Genomic DNA, 20,966 nt, shown 5'->3' on the forward strand with positions numbered 1-20,966 from the left:
CGGAGGCAGCGGCGGCGGCTCTGCGCGCTTCGCCCCGGCGCCCGGGACCCCGCCTGACTCCTCAGCCCGTCGGCTCGGCGCTCCTCGCGTCCCGGCGCTTGCCCGCTCCCCTCGTCCTTCCCGACCCCGCCCGAACCGGGCGCCCCGGGTGCCCCCGGCCATGGCGTGCGGCGCCACTCTGAAAAGGACTCTGGATTTCGACCCGCTGCTGAGCCCGGCGTCCCCGAAGAGGAGACGATGCGCGCCATTGTCGGCGCCCACCTCGGCCGCCGCCTCCCCGTTGTCGGCGGCTGCGACCACCGCCGCCTCCTTCTCGGCCGCGGCGGCCTCGCCGCAGAAGTATCTCCGAATGGAGCCGTCCCCCTTCGGCGACGTCTCCTCCCGCCTCACCACAGGTGGGACTCGGCCCTGGGGTCTCGGGGGCGGGCGGCGGGAGGGGATTCTGGGACCGCGGAGGAGTCCGTGGGGGCGCCGGACGGTCGACCTCGTTCTTAACAAAGTGGTCGCAGGACCACGTCTCATCTGTGGGGTACGAATACACAATAGAAATTGGCTGATGTCATGGAGGGGGGTTTGGGAGATGGGGTGGGCAGGGGTCGGTATTGTAGGGAAGAGGAAGAGCTTTTCCTTAGGGCAGGATTGCTGAAATTGTTTCTATAGTAGACAGATGCCCATAGGAAAAGATCGGAGGGAAATATTCATAAATTAGGCGAGACGTTGATCACATTTCATCCGAATGTCGATATTTTTTGGCTTGAATCAATTGGTTGCAGCTATTAACTCTAGGACTAGGTGGTTTGAGGCGAGGCGACAGCCCCTCCTCCAGATCAGACATGGCTGATTTTAGTATAGAGGGGGTGGGGGGTGGGGTGGATGTCACTGGGGCGAGATCTAGGCCTGTCATTAATCACCCACAAGAACGCCACTTTGGCTGAGTCAAGACCTGTTTGCCTAGCAGGGTCAACAACAAAGAAAATGCTCTTCTGTTTGTACTGTAATGTGATCACAAAGAGCGTTAGATCTTGAGAAATTTCAACTTTTAGTAAAAAACAAATGATATCGAAAATGGGGGCTGAATAGTTGCGTTTGTTTGGAAATGGCTTGTAACAAAGTATTTTGGGAGAAAGCAACCTAGCCTTAAGAATCAGCCCGAGACTCCCAAGAGACTTTAGACTTGCCTTTTCGTGTTGAAACATTTACTAAAAGTGACAGGGTGGGGTAGGGGCTAATGCCTTTTGGCTGCTTTGTACAGCATTGCGTATGTCCAAGTTGTTGGGGTGTGTGTGCCTCTGTACAGTTTGAAATCGTTGTGTGCCCCGGGCACAGTCCTAGGCTAGGCTTTTGTGGACTTGAAGTGTAGATCTGGTTCCTTTGTGTGTAGCGTGCAAAGGTTTTATGGTTGAGCCTTTTGGTAATTATCACCCTGAGACAAAACCTTGTCTTAGCTTTATATTAAATATCTTGTTAGCTAAAAAAGAAAAAAATCTCAAGTGAGACAAAACCCTGTCTCAGGAAAACCGCCCAAAAAACCAAACCTTTATATTTGGTAACTTTAATTTGGAACTGACTCTGCTAAACGGGTCTGCTTTTAATGTCGCATTTTAAAATCCTTTCCTAGATCCATGGGAAGAACCTCAAAGGCGTACACTACCATTTTTGCTATTAAATATTTGATACAGTTTAAGAATGCACTGCTTTAGAGTTGTAGTCAGTTTCCACAGGAATTCTCAGAATTTTATATAGTGGCCATACCTAATCTGTATTTATGTTAGGCATTATAGCAAAAGAACTAATGTGAGGAATGAATTTCTTGTGGTTGACATTTTTAGTTTGACCTTAGTGAATGAGTATATTTGAAAATTGAATATTCTTCACTTGACTTAATAAGGCTATTTCCAAATAGCTGTAACTAACCAGCAGTACATTTCATTGACGTGAATTTAGTATGAGGTTTGTAAGTTTCCAATGATGTTAATAGAACAGTCTGAGCATATATGTAAGACAGGGAGCTATAGTATGTTCCCTCTAAGTGGAACTTATGCTAAAAGAATTGAGATGCTTTTGTAAATTTGTCAATTCACTGACATGTTTGTGGTGTGGGTTAAGACAGTTGGCTCATTTCCTGACATTTCAGGTAAGTGGGCTATAATATTGAATGGCTGGTATTTAAGCCAGCTGATTGAAATTCACATTCATTTCCTGCACTAGTGCTGCTTCTGTTTTTCCAAGGTTTTCTGACATCTGTTTTGAAAGTTTGATCATAACCTGAAGGCCCATCAAAATAGATTTTTATTGATCTCAACTAATTTGACTATTAATGTAAAAAGTGGTTTTGAGAAAGCTAGTTAAAATTGCTGAAGTTATGATTTGAAAAAATGTCTTTTTATTGTAAATTTAATGACATTTTAATTATGTATGTCTGTGATCAGTTTGGGGTATGTTTTGTATGGCCTTGGAATAAGGTCATAATGGGAGCTGTGGTGTTGTGCAGGAATCAGTGAACTTCCCAGTTTTCCTGTGATCACACTTGGAGATAATTTCCCAGTCACCTAGCTTTCTACTGTAACTATGGTGATTCATTCTGAAACTGCCTCCCCCCCCCCCCCCATCTTTGAGACAGTCTTACAATGCAGTTCAAGATGGCTTTCAACTCACTGTGTACCCCATCCTGGTCTCAAACTTGGTACAATCTTCCTGCCTCAGTCTCCCCAATACTGGGATTACAGGATGCGCCATAATACCCAGTTTAAATTGTCCTTAACTGCAATAAGTAGCTAGGATTGGAAATGGGACTGTGGTTTGACCCAATTAAAATGAGATTATTGTGGACCCTATAATTTTGAATATAATTTAAATAATTTAGAACTAAAGAATGGAAGTGGGGGGTCATGTACCATATATTGGTTTGCTGCATACCTGTGTAGTTTCTTCTAGAGTTGTAGCTAAAGTTATATGGTTTATTAGTAATTTTAGGAACTTGGGTGGTCGTTAAAAGCCCAGGTGTTATTTTATTCATAACATAATTCAGGAAGGGGATTATGAAATTTGACTTAGTGACTGTTCTTACTAAAAATCAAGTTTTCAAACTCTTGCAACTTAATACGGAGACAATGCTTAGTTAAGTTGAAAGCATATTAAGCTTGCTTTCTTGCAAGAATAAGGTTTTTTAGAGGTCCATTATCATAACTTATTCTAAACCTAGATATAGTCAGGTTTGGATACCTGAGTTATTAATTCAGAAGTGCAGTGTCTAGCAGGATTGACAGACCGTGGCTGTGTTTTTGTATAGACAGAAATAAAAATGAATTTTTAAAACTTATTTACTTGATACAGGGTCTCCCTACGCAGTTCAGATTTGTAGTGATCCTCCTGTCTCAGCCTCCCCAGCACTGAGATTACAGGTGTGTGCCCTCCCAGTTCCAGGGCTGCACGGCATGCTATACTGGGGATCAAATTTGGGTCTTTGTGCTTGCCAGGCAGGCCCTTTGACCACCAAATTATTTCCCAGCCCATTTTTTTTAAAGCCTTTTTAAATGATTGGAAAAGAAAATGATTATATTGTGACATGTGAAGATGACATGAAATTTAAATTTCAGTGTCCATAAATAGTTTTATTTGAACACAGCTGTGCTAATTTTCTTTTTTTAACCATTGTAAGTTAAAAACAGCGTTAATTGTGGTAGTGACTATTGCCTCAAAGCCCCATTTTTACTGTTTTGATTCTTTTACAAAAAGTTTTCACATCCAATCCAGGGGGTTGTTAGCAGTGAATGTTTATAATACTCTCAGTATGTAAAAGGAGAATGGATAATGGATGCAGGTGGATGGGGCAGAGAAACATTAAACATGTTTGTAATGAATCCCTGTAGTAACTATATCAGTAGTCATACTGGCCAGTTGAAAAAAAATGTTCTATCCTTATCCATTTTTTTTAATTTTAATTTTTTAATAGATTGAAAATTGAAAATAAATTATTTACAAACATAAATGAATATAACAAAAATTGTCCAAAATTAAAATGAAGAAAGAATTTACAGATTAGTCATAATAGTTCACTGTGTCAAAACCAAGAAACTTATATTCATATAACTAGAATTCTCAAAGTAGAAAGGAGTGGCAATAAATATTTAAAGATTTAAAATTTCTGAATTTAGTTCAACTTATAATACCACAATTACAAGAAAAATGAACCTTTTGCACAAGAAATTTAAATAAAATCATACCAAGATACACAAAAATGGAATTGTCCAAAACTTATTGTAAAGAAAAAATATCCATTGGTTTTTGACACATGTATAATAGTACTGTTTAACCAAAAGATTTCTGTAACATTTCCAAGGAAGAAATTATTTTAAAAGCTTCAAAAAATATGCAGCGTTACAGAAGACTGTTATCAAATCCAACACATTGTTTTCATAATTGTGCAGCATGTTAATGGTCTGGGGAAGAGAGCTATCTGGGGATGTCAACTTCTTTGTAAGTTCATTAGACACAATGTTTATGGTTTGGCTCCATAGGTCTAGATTGCCTTAGGAATTGAGTTAAAGAGTTACATTCTTACTTTGTAAGAACTCATTGTATTTGATGGAAATTTGCCATAAAAAATAGGAACTACAGCTTGTGAATGGGGGAAAGTTTACAGGAACATAGATTGTACACTAGACATTGATGCATGCCTGCAAGTGGAGACACCAGCTGGCTTACATGAAATATAAATGATTCCAGGCAAACAAATGAGATGTCTGTTGGAGGAGGCAGTAGCTCACTCAGATGTCATTCATATTGAGCCAGAAGTGTTTAATAATTTTGTGGTTATTTAGACAGCTGTTAAAAAGTTGCTTCTAGTTTCTCAGTGGATTTAGCAAATAGCTGTTTTCAAATGGTCTTTGTACTATGGATTTTAAACCTGAAATTTTGCTTAGGTTAATAATATGTGCTTGCACTTTTTCATAGTGATATAAATTCTGCATATAAAATCCTGGGAATTGGGTTGGGGGTATAATTCAATAGAATTCTGCTTGCCTAGAACCCAACATTGCCTTCCCACCCCATCTTGTCATTATGACCATTAAAAACAGTGCAGTTGTATGCATTCATTATTGAGGCAATCTTGCTTTTGAAAGGTACACAATCGAAGCCTAACAAGCACAGGAACACACAGGCTGAACATGGTGAGATCAGAGGTTAGCTTCTCACTCTGCTACCGTGAATGGGAGAGGACATGATCTGAGGTGGGAAGAACACCTTTTTGAATGGCTTTGTGGAAAAAGTATATACTGTGTACTACTCACTTGAGTTTGACTCATGGATAGTTGGTTCATCGAACTAGATAATAGCATTGGGTGGGCATTACTTAGCCAGTAATACATGCCTTTCGCAGTTCTTGCGTTTTAACACTGTGCCCAGTACTGTTGATGCACAGGATGTTTTCTATGCATGTCAAACCACAATGAATTTCTGGCCTTTGAGAAAACTACCTACTTTAAAAAATTAAATAATTATTCAAGCCTACATGAACTAATGGCATCAACAGATACTGCCCTAATTTTACTGCTGTGTTTATGGATTCTAGAACTCGGTGTACCTCAGTGTACCACCTTTTTAAACATTTGAGAGATAGGACCCATCAGCAACAGTCTTGTAGGAGTGACTTTGCAGAGGTGCTTCTTGAATTTTGAGTGCTAGTATGGGCTCTGCTCTGTAAGACTTGGACTTTGAGACGTAACCTCAGTTATTCACTGCCATACCTTCACTTATGATTACATCTTATGACAATGCTTTAAACTACTGAATTTTACTCATTGAAGAATTCAAGTCTTGACATTTCTGAAGATGAATTTGAAAAGTATTTTATAGTTCTATACATTTACACTGTTTTGTGACTGAGTTATATACACTTAACATTTAATGACATCTTGTGACACAAGTGAGTTGTAATGCTGCAATTAAAGACTTGAAACAAATTTTGGGGGTGCACTTGAACTGTAGTTTTAAGTATTCCTCATCTTTCTGAATGAACTACCTGTATTACATAATTTAGATAGTCTCTTTTACAGTAACCTTACCATTATCAGATTTGTTCATTGTAGAAACACCTATTTCAAATTTTTATGGGGTTTTGAGAAGATATTTCATAGTATAAGACTCTAATCTGCTCTAATCTTTGTTTCTAAAATAACTGAGTTAAGTTGTAACAAATTTCTCACATGATGTTGCAGCCACACTGAGCAGGGAATCCTTGCAGGTAACTTAAAATTCTAGTGTATGTTTCTTTTTTGGCATTGTTGTTTATTTTGGGTCTCTTGATCAGAATTTTACAGTATAACAGGTATTATGAAGGTAGATATTTTAAAGGGAAGAGTGGTGATATTTAATTATTTAGCAGTAGAAAAAGCAGCTTATAATTTGCTGCTTTTAGTTTGTTGTGGAGTGTGATTACTTGTCTTTTCCCTTAAAAAAAACCTTGTCACTAGTTTCTTTTTTTTTTTTTTTAATTTTTTTTTTACATTTTATTTATTTATTGTGTGTGTGTGTGTGTGTGTGTGTGGCCAGCTCGGCCCACCAGGGGGCGGGGCTGGCTGGCATGTGGTGCTGGGGGATTGAACCTCGGTCCCTGTGCTTTGCTTAGCTTAGCTTGTTTTAAGTAGGTGCTTTAGACCACTGAGCCATCTCACCAGCCCACTAGTTTCTTTTTCTTTCTTTTTTTTTGGAAGACAGGGTCAGTTCAGGCTGACCTTCAACAATGTAGGCCAGGCTGGCTTTGAAATCAGTGCTCCTGCCTCACCCTTCCAGCTGCTGGGATTATAGGTGTACACCATCGTGCCTGGCTAAGTCATTAGTTTTTAGCTGTCCCAGATATCATAGGCAGGTCATCCTGAGGTGTACTAGTATTTTTTTTTTTTTTTTTTTTTTTTTTTTTTTAACATTGTGATCTTACTGAGTTGTTAAATTGTTCATTTACACTTGAAGTTGCAAGGTCTTGGTTGTGAACCTGATTTTTTAATAGTATTTAAAACCCTTAAGTTCCTCCTTTAGAGGCTAGTTTTTCAAGCCCTTTTATGCCCCCATTACCGTGCTTTTTAGATAGCTAATCTCTTGAACATCTATTGGAGCATTGTTTATTAGCAAACTTTTGAATAAACCTGGATTTTTTTTTTTTTTTTTTGGCAGAACCGGGGATCTAACTCAGACCCTTGCACTTGCCAGGGAAGCGCTTATTCCACTGAGCCATCTCCCCGGCCCCTAAACCTGGATATTTTATCAACATATCTATTTGGATTTTTGTCAGACAACGTTGTCCTAGCAATTGAAGAACAAGTACAATGGAATTTGAAGAAAGCTGATTTTGTAGACAATACTATGAACTATACCTTTTAATTGTTATAGGGAATTGCCATGTTCTTAATTCTAAACTACAATCTCTGGAAAAACTTTTTTAAGTGGTATATTTGTTTTTAAAAGTACACAAGATGTTAGTTGCTGTAAGATCACAGAGGAACGTGGTTGGTCACTGTCCACAACCATTTGGGGAATTAATACATTACGGGAGCCCTGCTTTGTAATTAGCTGTACAATCTGTAGCAGCCCTAGCCTACCAGTTAGTAATAATTCCTTTTAAGCTACACATAAAACATTCTTATCGACTGTGTGACCTTTCAGAAGGAAGATATGGAAGCAGGGCCTCATTTTCTTCATGTATAAGAATGTGCATGTGATGATAGTAGTATCTGTCTGTTAGGGTTGTGGGGACCAAGGGCATTTCCTGCCTCCGAGTACTGGAAATGTGGGTTACAACAGGGCAGCCTCAAATGGAACTTGTAACACGGCCCTGCAGTCCTGACTTTCAGTGAATGATGTTGCTTTTCTATTTGACAGGAAATATATAGAGACCATCAAATGGCAGTTTCATTACCAATTCCACCTACATTTGTGTCTGTCCTGTTCCCCTTTTAGTGGCTTTAATGAGATAATGAAAATAATGAAAACACTATAACCTCAGGAAAGGCTCCTCCTGCAAAGGATCCTTATCTTCCTGCTTCTCTTCCCTCAGTCCTCCCTCATTCACTGGGTCTTTGCTTTTGACTTTTAAATATTCTTGGGCCTCCTATTAGAAAGTAAGTTAAAACATCATTTTTTCCTCTAGCAATTTTTCTCTTTTTAATTAAAAATATTTGGTGCAGGGTCTTGCTGTGCATGGCGCAGGCATGGCATGCAGTACCAGGGATCGAATCCAGGTCATTGTGCTTGCCAGGCAGGCACGTAGACCACTGAGCTATCTCCCTGGCCCTGTACTTTTGAGTATTCCTGATAACACACTCCCTCCTAATGGAAATAATAGTTATCTTTTTTTCTCATTACCCTGGTTTCCTCCACTTTTCTGGTTGCTCTCTGCTTCATCTAGCCATTAAACTTAAGTTCTTTAGTTATAGGTTCTTCTTCACGCCTGTCTCATATAATAGTTTTCTGAGCACATATGTAATGTCAGTTTCCACTTAGAGATGACAAAGTCTTAAACATTCCTGTTAGTTATAGCATGGTGAATTTGGACCTTTTATTGTCAGATCGTCTCAGTAGGCCCCTATCATCGGAAGCTAGAATTTTTGTGCAATCTTTAAATCTTTAACTTTTAAATGTTCACAATTTACAAAGTATATGGGATAAACAGGTGTCTGTGGACTTCTACTCAGTGCCTAATGTAGAAGAGGCATTCTCAGCTCCTACAGGAGTCATGATAGAAAGGTACATGCTCACCATCATTCACATAATGAATCAATTTCCAGTTTTTAAGAAGTGCATACAGGTCATAGGTTAGTTTGTAATGAATTTCCCTGAGTAGATGCATATAAGTTAATTTGCACAATATTTTCCTGCTTAGAAAAGGTTTGACTACATTACAATTATAGAAGTCTTTTAGCTGAAGTGGCTAAATGAATTTTGATGAGTATAGGTATGTATTTTTGTACATGTGATAACTCTTGCTGTTGAACTCTTCCTCTGTGCTGCAGTATGCCAGTGATACACTAACCACTTTTTAAAAAATTGGAACATTAAGAGTTGTTATTTTAAGCAGGAGCTAGAGAGTTAAGTGTGCTGTAGTCATAGACAACATAAAATGAGTGCTGAGAACCAGGCAGGGAATGAGTAAATTCAGCTTTGCTAGAGCAGCAGTGTCAGTGAGAAATGAAGAATGCTTAGCTCCACTCCTTAGAAGCCTACATTTTAACAAGAACACTCAGTGACTCTTGCGCACATTAAAATTTTTGAAGCGCTTGAGAACTTGGACCCAAAGGGTAGCAGCCACTCTTTTATCTTTGCCATGTTAGTCCAGTTCTCTTTCTCAAGAGTAGTCAGAAATCTGGCCGTTTCTGTAGAGTAATCCAACTTTTTAACTGTTGGCTTCAAATTTACACTTGTTTTTAAAAACAAAGTATTCAGGCCAAACAATTTGACCTGTGGATGTGTTTGCATATTCTAGTTGCCAGGTATATTCAGTATTTGTGTGTAGAATTTTTAGGGTACCTTAACAAGGTCTCATTCAGAAATGGGTTTGAAACTTACAGTAATCATAGTGTTTTCTCCTCATCTGCAGAAAATAAGTAAATCCTCTATGCAGTAAATATTTCATAATGGAAGTTTATAACCTAAGCTAGTTTTTGAGACAAGAGCTAGATAATGTAGTTTGGGCTGGCCTTGAACTCACTATGTAGCTGAGGCTGGCCTCAAACTCAGATCAGTCTTTCTATCTCAGCCTCCTGAGTCCTGGGATTATAGGCAGCTACCACAGTACTGTAGATAATGCCTTAAAGTTGATAGTGCATCTGTTCAAAGTATGTGTGTGTATACACACACACACTTTTTTTTTTTTAATGCATTTAGTACAGGGTCTCGCTACGTAGATCGGACTTGGTGATTCTTCTATTTTCAGCCTCCCAACCAGAGTGTATTGAGATGCATGCTAATCCAGGTGCACCTTAAACTAGCTGTACTTGGACAGTCTGGTGTTAAAGATTGGTATCAGGTTCCTTTGATGTAGTAGTACTTTAATGGGTTAGCTTATTAATCAAGTAGCGCATGGCTGGATAAGAGGTTCCTTCAAGGAGACCATGAGAAGTGGGTCTTAAAGCAGATGAAAGTAGTTGGTTTACCAAGATGGATCTCCACACTTGCCTTTGTAGGTCTTTAAACACATTTTTAGTTGGTTTTAGTTTCCTACATTTCTTACTCTTTTTTTTTTTTAATCCCACAACTGTTTCCCTTAATTTGTCTTGTTGACCAGTAAGGGCTTACTGTGTTCTGGATTTCTTAATCAGCGGAGGCCAAAAATAAGTTTTTTCTTTTCATATTTATCTAATTTGTTTTAGAAGAATATTCCAAAAATACTTAAGTGTGGCTCATTAGTATCTCTTAACTATAAAAGGAGGCAAATTTTATTAGCAGTCATAATGGCATTTCCTAGATTTGAGAATAAAAATGCCGTAATTAGAATTTGCTGCTGCTTACACTTAGTATTTTATATAAAAGAGTATTGTAGATTTTTAGGATTAAAAAAGGGACATACAGACATTTGTGGTGTAGCCTGTTGGTAACTTTTGATATTAAAAGACTGCTGGAAATTGTCTAAATTTTGTAAAGGATACATGATTAAAACTGGAATGTAGAATGGAATGAAATAAAAGTTTTCTTTAGTGGACTGTAAGTTGGCTTGTTTGATAAGTGTGCATCTATGGAAACTCTTTTATCCAGCAATGAACTACTTGATTAACAGGTTTACCCATTAAATTACTATTATATCAGAGGACCCACAGTGTCAAATGTTCCACTGTCTTGGCATGTGTAAATGTACAGATACTAGCTAGTTTGATAAAAGATGGCTAGATCTAAGTAGCTTATACCGAACTGACAAATACTTCACCAACTAAAGAAGGCCTTTATCTGTTTGTTATGGTAGCTAAAGCCAAATACCTTCACTGAGTTTGTGATTGTGAGTTACAGAACACTGAATCTAGGGGAGTTCTTGAATTGTCAGCTTCAAAATTGTTTATATTCCTGCACTAAAATAAATTGAGCTTTTGGGGCATGCAGTTAGCTGTTGCAACCTGTGCTGCTAAGATCTTGGCCAGATTAAATCAGGCCATTTGCTGCATAATGTTGAATTCATGTTCCCAGTATTAGAACATTTGAGGGCACAATGTGGTTTAGATGACATTGTTGCATCATATTTAATATGAAAAGCAGTGCAAGCAATAGCATTCAAAGTTCTTCCAACTCTAAATGACAGTATCAAGTGTTGGCAAGGATGTAGAGGAGCTGGAACACTAATATGGTTATGCTACTAGGAATGCAAGTGAAAATCACTCCGCAAAGTGGCTTTGAAGTTTCTTACAAAATAAAACCATTCATGTGATTAGGTAGTCTGATCCCATTGCTAGGTATTTTATCCAAGAGAAATGAAAACACCCATCCAAAAGACTAGTGCTGAATATTCATAACAGTCTCTAGCTGGAGACAGTCTAAATATCCATTAATAGGCAAATGGTGTGTCTATATGAACAACACAATGGGATATAACCAATAAAATAATTACTGATTTATGAAACCCATGAATGTAATTCATGTCTGTACAGTCTTAAGTGCTGTGTAAATAGTTGTACCATACTGCAGTATTAGGGCAGTGGTGGTGCAACTATGGCCGCTGTGCCATAGTGGGCTGTTTATTATCACTGAAAGCTTTAAAAGGTTTACCATCACTGGTTTAGGGAATAATGACAAGAAAAATGTATCTTTACACATACAATTTCTAGAAAATATTTTTGTTCTGTGATTGGTTGAATCCACACATGCTGATTCCAGATAAGAAAGGCCAACTATATAGTAACAGCAGATGAGTGTTGGCAAGTGGAAGGGTGTGATGTTTGTGGGTGGATGGAATTAACTATGAAAGAACTTGAAAGAACTTTCTGGAGTGACAAAAGTGGTAATGGTTCCAAGACTGTATGTATGTACTGTCTCAACAACTCAGCAGTACATTTTAAATAGGTAAATTGTGTTGTTTGTAAATAATGACTTAAAATTCTTTTGCTTGTCAGTAGTGTCTGTAAATATAAAAACAGTATAAACTGGGTGTGGTGGTGCATACCTGTAGTCCTAGCATTTGGGAGGCTGAAGCAGGTGGCTTAAAGTTTGAGGCTAGTCAGAAATACAGTCCTGGCCAGCCTGAACTACATACTGTCTTTAAAAAAAGGTGTAAAGATTTATAAAGGTACATTTTATTTATTTATTAAGGGTACATTTTAGATGGTGTATCTTAATCCTAGGTTTACTATAAGCATTCTTTGATTGTCTTTTAATTTTTTCTGAGGTGGGGTCTTGCTTTGTAGCCCAGGCTATCCTTGAACTCCTGGTGATCCTCCTGCCTCAGCCTGCTGGGACTACAGGCACTAAGATGTCTGGCATTAGCAAACATCCTTTTGATACATTTTAGTTTGTTTTTGTTGATAAGTAATCTCAGACTAGCTATGTAGTGAACACAGTGTAAGCCAGACACGACAGTTAATGTTAAAGTGAAATTACTCTAAGGCAGTACATCTTAATGTCCCTGGTTGTCAGTAAATTTTGGTGCTTTGAAGGGCACTTTTGATAAAGTTATTGGTAGCTTTGAACAGGAAGTGGTGAGTGAAATAATGTGCTCTACGCTAGCGATCAAAATGTTACCTTTAAAATCTTTTTAGACTTACTGAAGAAATGTTAGTAAGAAAAAGATATTGGTGCTTCTCCTGGTTGATACAGGGTGGCATGTTGTACTGGATGCATCTGGTAAATGTTAGGAGACCCATTTGTAGCAAGGTAAACTTACTATTCAAGAGTAAGTTTACTTTACATCGTTAACTTCATCTTAAAATTATGAACTGTTTCACAGAAACAGAAAAAGATTGAAAATGATAACATGTTAAGCAAATATAACATTCTGAAAAATGCTAAATACAGATGAAGATACACAAGCATCCTAAAGTTGACTAACTTGTGTAATTTTGTATTTAAGCCACATATATTTGTGGATGTAAACTTACGTTTACATGACAAAGTTAAATGGTGCTTTGACTGAATTTATCTTTTGTAACTTTCTTCTGGATGTATCTATATTGTTTAGGTGGTTGATTTATGTCTTACTAGAGTCTTAGCTCGCAAAACTCCTGAAAGTTATTCTCCTGGGGAAATTATTAAAATAAGAGAGACAGTGAAAAGTATGGAAACTGTCAACAGTAAGTTGCAGAAAGGTTCATAAGCCTTGGCCTCCACAGATAAGCGCTGAGTTTGGGACTCCTAGAACCTGAGTAAAGGAAATGTTTATTTAGTGCACTCTTACTTTGAGTGAAAAGCTTTTATATTTACTTTTTGTGCTAGTCACTGCTCACAACTGGCTTTGTTGGACAGCCAGATCGTAGGTGGTATGCCTATGCTGTTTCTGAGAGCGCCTCATTCATGCTAAAGTGAATTCCTTCCAGAATGTCAGTTTTCTGCATGTTATTTGAAGGAAATACAATGGATAGATTGATCCTAAGTAAGTGTTGGAAAACCAACTTTTTAACTTGAAGCTTTTTATCTTGCCAAATTTTAACTTTTTTTCTTTTAGAACAAATTCTGTACAACATAAAACAAGAGTATAAACGCATGCAGAAGAGAAGACATTTAGAAACTAGTTTCCAACAGACAGATCCAGGTTGTAGTTCTGATGCACAGCCACATGCATTTCTCCTCAGTGGACCAGCCTCACCAGGTAATAACAAGCTTTAATAATATAAAAAGAAATGTTATTCGATGTGGGAAAAGTACTCCAAAATGCCTTTAGTCACTTAAATTCTCTTTGTCCCCTAGATTAAAATAATTTATACTGTCATATATGATGTCTTAATATGGATTCCTTTGAACCAGACACATAGCACCACCACAGCGGTGTCTGATGCATAAGCACTCTAGGAGTACCTGTTCTTGTATAAGTACTGCACTATAATTTGTAGTCCCAACTTAACACTATGTGATACCTGTATAGTTGTACCTTGTGTGGCTGCACCCTGCAAATTTTTGGATTTCTTACAATTAACTATTAATTAGATTTAGAAATTCTGCTGTTACAGAGTTCACAGGAATATCCCTGTGCACACACTCTCATACATTTGTCTGTCTGTCCTCACCTTTTTGGGAGGGGGTGGTTTCCATATAAAATTTTCAGGTGGGGCTGGGGAGATGGTTCAGTAGGATAAGTGCTTCCCTGGCAAGCACAAGGGTCTGAATTCAATCCCCAGTTCCAGGGGAAAACAAAAAACTTTCAAGAAAAGCGGAAAAATAAGGCTGCTTAACATGAGTGGAAATAAATAAATAAAAAGAATGGGAAGCTGAAGCTTGACTGAAAATGAACCATCAAAAGTAGCTCTTACCTTTAATAAAGTCCTCATCAAAATAGTTTTTCAGTGGCACATCTCTGTAACTCCAGCACAGTAAGAGGCTGAGGCCAGGGTGCGGGTGCATGCTTAAGCCCACTGTAGGCAATTTAGACCTGTGGTTTGGAGCTCAGTGAAAAGGCTCTGGGTTCACTGTCCAGTACCGCCAACCCCCACTCCAGGATAGCAGTGGTAGCAGTTGCTTTCTTTTCCTTACCCCCACTACACAGGAACAGGATAACCTGGCAGATTGAAATATTCAAAGGCATAAAAGTCACATTAGACCAGCAAACAGGAAACTATTCAGAGCTAAGTATTGCAGTACTTTTGCTAATCTGGAGCCTAGCTGTGAGTGGGTGACACACGCTAAGGGTGGAGACTATTTCAGCAGGAAACCAAGACTATCATTTCCTTATCAGTTTACTTAAGAGATGAGTTAACTAGCAGCCTTAACATTGGAAATGTGAAAGTGAGGTATTTTTAGTAGTTAAGGATTTTATTAAAGCTGTGTACTTTATTCTTGTGACAGACATTCTGATAAGCAGTTAACTCATCTCAGCCATATATATTAGAAAAAGCAAGTGAAGAGAGGAACAGGTACTTGGGCAAGTACACAGAACAAGATGAAACTAGACATATATGTGTTGTGGTACTGCAGTGGATGGCTCTTTGTGAAAAGATAGATGTTCTTCGGTTGGGAGTGTTTTTGGGAAGACCAAACACCTTAAGAGGTCCTTGAAGAGCAATGCATTTCTGAAGAAATATTCTATAAAGTTTAAAAACACAATTGTTAGAAAAAATATAAAATTCAGAGAACAAGAAATAAAAAAAACATCAGTGTTCCTTCTTTGAATGCTGAAATTTCTGTGAATATCTGCTCTTCACTGACTACAGAGATGCTTGGTATCCTATCCTTCCCATAAAGCTTTTTTTAAAAAAAAATTTTTTTAATGTATTTAGTACAGGATTTCACTACACAGATCAGACTCATAGTGATCCTCGTTTTCAGCCTCCCTAGTGCTGGGATTACAGGGGTGCACCACCATGCCTGGACTTGGTTGCTGGCTCAGTGTGTCCCAGGGGTGGAACTGGTCATCAAACCCTGGTCTCTGCACTTGCCAAAGCAGGTGCTTAGTTCACTGAGCTACTCGGGGCCCTTGTTTCTTTTTTAATAAATGGAAATGCCTTTAAAATGAAGGGTTTTAGGAAAGGGGGGGGTATTTTAAATGGTAGAGCAATCCTCTTTTTGCAAGATTAGACATTTACTCAGTTAGCTTTATTTAAAGAATAATAGTGTGTTTTCACAGGATAATCTTGTTATTCTGGTAGTAAGTAAAAATTAAGCTTTATATCAGAGATGTTCTTTTGCAGAAACATTTGTAAACTAGTCACTAAAACACTTTATGGTAGGGGATTGCTAGAATGGTATAAGCTTATAATAGGACCCATCATTTTAAATTTCGTTTTGAAGTTTTGGCCCACCGTCTTTTAGACTGCCCCATATGTTTATGTCCTCTTGTGTTTTTCCAGAGTCATAGACAGACTTATTTGAAACCTCTTATAAGACTGTGGTAAAATTAGATTTAAAGAATGTTTTATATGAACCTTGTAAAGATTCAGTTGAAACTTTGCAGGTAAAAGACTCTCATGCCTCTAAGTCAGGTACTGTTTTTGTTCACATTATACATAGGGACTTCATCTGCAGCATCCTCACCATTAAAAAAAGAACAGCCCTTATTTACTCTACGGCAGGTTGGAATGATCTGTGAACGTTTGTTGAAAGAACGTGAGGAGAAAATTCGAGAAGAATATGAAGAAATATTAAGTGCAAAGCTTGCGGGTAAGAGATGAGTTTTAGAGTCCTTGTGAAACTCATTGTAAGAAATGCATTACTTCTCACAGGTACTTTATATCAATTAGTCTTCCTATACATGGCACAATGTTTTTTAAGAAGTGTAGAACTCCAGTTTAATAAAGCACATCACGTATCTTGTAGTTCATGGCCTACCTTAAGAACCTTACTTATGCATGATAGTTTTATGTTCTGATTTTAGCTCACAGATTTTAATTGTTACAGGTATTGTGAGGTTTCTGAGTCTAAAAGAGTTAAATAAGGGGTTTGTGACACATAACAGTGCTCAATGCTGTACCACTGAACTACGTCCTTTTAATCCTTTTGATATTTTGAGATAGATCACAGCATTCTTTTTTTGTGACATCTGTCTGATTAAGATACAGGTAGATGGTTTTTGTTAAGCTCTCATTAAACTGCCATTCACAGACCACTTATAATAAACTTTCCGAGTAGAAGCAAGCCCTTTGTTTGAGGCAGGGCCTTATTTTATAGTGTAGGCTGGCCTTCACTCACTATGTAGCCCAGGCTGGCCTTGAATTTTTGCCAGTCTTCCTGCCTCAGCATCCTGAGTGCTAGGACTATATACAGGCATGTGACCAAAGCGCCCCCCCCCCCTTTTTTTCTATTTTAAGGAAGGGTCTACAGGGTGTTCAGGGTCTCATTACTAGATCGGACTCGTAGTGGTCTGCCCGTTTACAGCCTTCCAGAGCTGGGATTACAGGCGCGCACTACCATGCTCAGTCTCAATTGGTGTGTCAGCATGCCCAGGGGGCGGGGCCAGCATAGCAGGCCCAGGGATTGAACCCGTGGCCCCTGCGCCTGCTTGCAGGCGTCAAAGCCCTTTGTTTTTAATCATTGGGAAATAAGCCTTGTCCATCTTGTACGCAATAAAGTCATGTGATTTGGATGATCCTAGGTTATATTCTGAGCTCACTGATTTCAAGTTATGGAACTGATTATACAGCTGTTTCTTTGTGTTTTTCTTATAGTTTATCTGGCTGTAATATATATTAGATATTTTCCAAGTCATGTAATTGACACCTTTCTTTGTAGAGCAATATGACGCATTTGTGAAGTTTACGCATGATCAGATAATGCGACGATATGGAGAACAGCCTGCTAGCTGTAAGTATATGGCCTCTGAAATTAACTTAAAACACCACCATCTTTTAAGAAGAAAACATAATTAAGTTTATACTTAGAATTTGGGGCTAGGAGATAGCTCAGTGGCATACTTCCACTGGCAAGTGCAAGGTCCTAAGTTTGACCAAAAAGAAAAAAAGAGAATTTAACAGAAAACTATGGAGGAAAAAGCCAGGATTAACTAAGCAACAAAACTTTTTTTACTTTGGGTTCCTTAAATACCTGTGGGCAATACTGAGAATGAACATCTGGTTTGAAGATATTTTACACTTAATTTTCTTTTTCTGTCTCTTTAGATGTTTCATGAATCACATTTTCTGCATTTGTGGGCTGCCTTGTTCCTTGTCAAGTTGCTGGAGGAGGTTCCAATTATGACATACAGCAATGCCAATATCCCCTGTGAATACAGGTTATTTCGAGCTTTCGTCAGTGACAACCACTCTTAGGCAGCAGCAACTGATTTTGGATATTTCTCTGATGGCAGTACAACCTGGATGTGGACCTTTGCTACCTGTATCAATACCAGTGGCCTCATTTTGCTGTATCATTACAATTTGGCTTCTTATATTAATATGTTTGAAAAGATTATAAACTGGTATTCTAGAACATGCCCTTCACTGGTTGTGTAAATAAAACTGTAGAATGACACTTCAGATGAAGTTAGTGTGATTTTAATTGTGCACTACAACCAAGCTGTAACCAGTTATTAATAATTTAGAATGTAATCCCAGGATCATATTAAGCAAATAGCCTACAGTGCTTCCTATGAAATAGTGAAGGAGGAGGGCATTTCTATAATCCAGGACTTCTTGGGGTTTTGGAATGGGTTTATATAATTTTTTTTTTTTTTTTGGTAGTTTTATTTATTCTATCAGTCTTTTTAACAAATGTTTATTGCAGCATTTTTTTCCAGTGTATCATTGTTTTACTGCCCTTGTAGTACTGGAATTTAGTTGGAAGAATAAAACATTTACTTCTATTCTGCTTGTTTTTTAAATGTTACAGATGAGTAGTGTTTGAATAAAAGCCAGTGTTTTAACTGTAAGCATTTTCCAGAAATCTATGAAGTTAATTTTCTGGTAAGATTTAAAAATTTAAGTGTTACTTGCAAACACTTGAGTTCTGATTCTAACTTGCTTCAATGTTACTACATAATAGTATGTTACATAATAGTTTTAACAGTTGTAGAGTTTTACTTGAAAGGTATCAATAGAACAGTTAAAGGGACTTGATACATAAAAGCATGATTCAGCACACTTAATGCATTTGTTTCCATGCCTGGCTTTTTGTAATGAAGTAAGCAAAAAAAAAAAAAAAAAAAAATTCACAGTGAATTTTGTGGAATTCTAATAGCCTATTTCCCTCATTACATACACCTTAAATGTACTAGGCCTAACACATTCATAATTGACTGCATTAGTACAAGAAAAGTAGTTTTTCAACATTTCTAATTGTATTTTACCAATTGTTTGTTTTAAACAAGCTCTCAAAGTGGTGAGGGCTTTTTACAAGATTGCCAGGTTCCGTATGTCCACTAAGTATTTGAGGAACACTGGTTATATAGCACAGGGTGGCTATAATGTTATTTATCTACTTCTAATGACTTAGCACAGAGATTCTCAGTCTCCATGATGTTAGCACTTTGGGCCAGGTCATTCTCTGTTGCGGAGGCCGCACCTGTGTTACAGGGTAGTTAGCATCCTCTCTAACCTTTTTCTTCTCTCCCTGCAACTTGTGACAACTGAGTGCTTCCATACTGCCAAGGTGCTCCTCAGTGGACACAGTGGTCCCAGCTGATAGCTCCTGGCTTACTGGGATAGCAGCTGTAAGAGAATGCAAACAGTAAAAATAGACATGGGAGGAGAGCGAGTGCAAACATGTTTGTTCTAGTAAGGACAAAATACTCTTGGTAAGCATATGTAAATCTTTACAGACACATATTTGTGAGAGCTGGATTTTATAGTTGCAGGGTACTAGAAGAGTAAGTGCTGGCAATCTGAATGGAGCATTACATTATAGGGTTTCTAGACCCAGCTTTGATCAAAAATAAGTTTTCCGGGTTGGTCAGATAGCTCAACAGACTAAAGCACCTGCTTAGGCAGAGCACAGCAGCTGGGGTTCAACCCCAGCGTGCCTTGCTGGCCCCACCCTTGGGGCATGCTGAAAGGGTGATTGAGACTGGGTGTGGTGGCATGCAGCTGTAATCCTAGCACTTGGGAGGCTGAAAACAGGAGAATCACTATGAGTCTGATCTACGTTGTGAGACCCTGTAGACTGTCCTAATACATTAAAAAAAAAAAAAAAAAGTTTCACTTCCCTAGCAAATTCTTGCCTATCAGTTTCACCAGGAAGCCCTTGTTACAGGGTACTATTGCACTATTTCCCTACAGTAGTATAATTGCAGATAGTAAAATGTGTGTGTTTCCTGGATTGGTATACAGTTAGATGGATTTAATAGTTGGTGACTTAAGTAGATACTCAGAATTTAGTTGACAGTCATCTTTTACTAAAAGTCATGACATGGTAGTATTAATTGTTTAATCTGTCCAGGAAATCCTGGATTAAGAAGGGCATGTGCAGGTAGGTACTATTCTTTGTATTGAGGAAAAAGTAGGTGATGTGAGTAAAATAAATACTGGAGGTTTAAAATATCAAGAGAAAAAATGATTTCTAAACTGATTTACTGTAAAATTTGCAGTAAATCAGTAACTTAGGAAGCTTCCTTAATTGGTCCTAAATTCTGAGAGCACAATTCTGCCTTTACGCATCGCTGCATCTGCTCTAGATGGGGCGCATTAGATGCAAACCCTCACATCTCATTCAGTCATGGCTCTAGTAGTCTTGTTGGACTTTTATTTCATACTGTATCATCCTCACATGCATGAAGAATGTAAGTAAAATCTTTTGAGGCTGAGCCTGGCAGAAGCTGAAGCAGGAGTATCACAAGTTCAAAGCCACCTTGGTTTAATGAGATGCTGTCTCAAAAAGGGGAAGGTTTCAGCTACAGGTGTGGTAAAGTGCTTGCCTAACATGTGACACCCTGGGTTCAATCTTGAGTGTGGCAGAAACCAGAAAGACAAAACCCAAAACTACTTGTGTTCCTCCTCCAACTATTACTCTTTGTTTTACTATTATCCTTTGTAACAAAACTCAAGAATTTTCTAAACATCTTTTCATCAACTTCCACTCCAAATTTTTCAACTTGCTTTAGGATAAAATTTATAGGTGGAAAAGTTGGATGTCTTCCTAATGATCCATTTAAGCTGAACAGCTATTACACCTGTATTTCCCTAGAATCATATACTTCAGCTCAGGACCATTATCCCACTTACAAATACTTCCCCTACTTTAACATAAAATGAACATTCCATGTTCAGTTTTTTAAAATTTGTCACCACAATGTTTTTCACAGCCTTCTCATTGTTGGGATTCAGTTACGATTCCAATGTTCTAGAAAACACCCAGGACTATCTAGTTGAGTATTTGTGCTCTCACTTTGAACTTGCTATAAACCAGAAATGAGGCCTAAAGGC

General features: G+C 38.2%; 1 protein-coding gene across 1 annotated transcript in view; it reads left to right on the forward strand.

Moving 5' to 3' along the window:
- Positions 1 to 18,478, forward strand: part of Akirin2 (akirin 2) — a 25,765-nt gene extending 7,287 nt beyond the window's left edge. The window contains exons 2-6 of the mRNA XM_004628227.2: positions 1 to 395; positions 13,631 to 13,774; positions 16,126 to 16,275; positions 17,344 to 17,415; positions 17,730 to 18,478. The exon at positions 1 to 395 is cut by the window's left edge and continues 1 nt beyond it. Coding sequence (XP_004628284.1) covers positions 161 to 395; positions 13,631 to 13,774; positions 16,126 to 16,275; positions 17,344 to 17,415; positions 17,730 to 17,740 — 612 coding nt within the window. The 5' untranslated portion in view covers positions 1 to 160 and the 3' untranslated portion in view covers positions 17,741 to 18,478. The remainder of the gene's footprint in view (positions 396 to 13,630; positions 13,775 to 16,125; positions 16,276 to 17,343; positions 17,416 to 17,729) is intronic.
- Positions 18,479 to 20,966: the final 2,488 nt, after the last annotated feature.

The sequence above is a fragment of the Octodon degus genome, unplaced genomic scaffold, assembly GCF_000260255.1.
Source record: "Octodon degus isolate 3935 unplaced genomic scaffold, OctDeg1.0 scaffold00022, whole genome shotgun sequence".
NCBI classification, from domain to species: Eukaryota; Metazoa; Chordata; class Mammalia; order Rodentia; family Octodontidae; genus Octodon; species Octodon degus.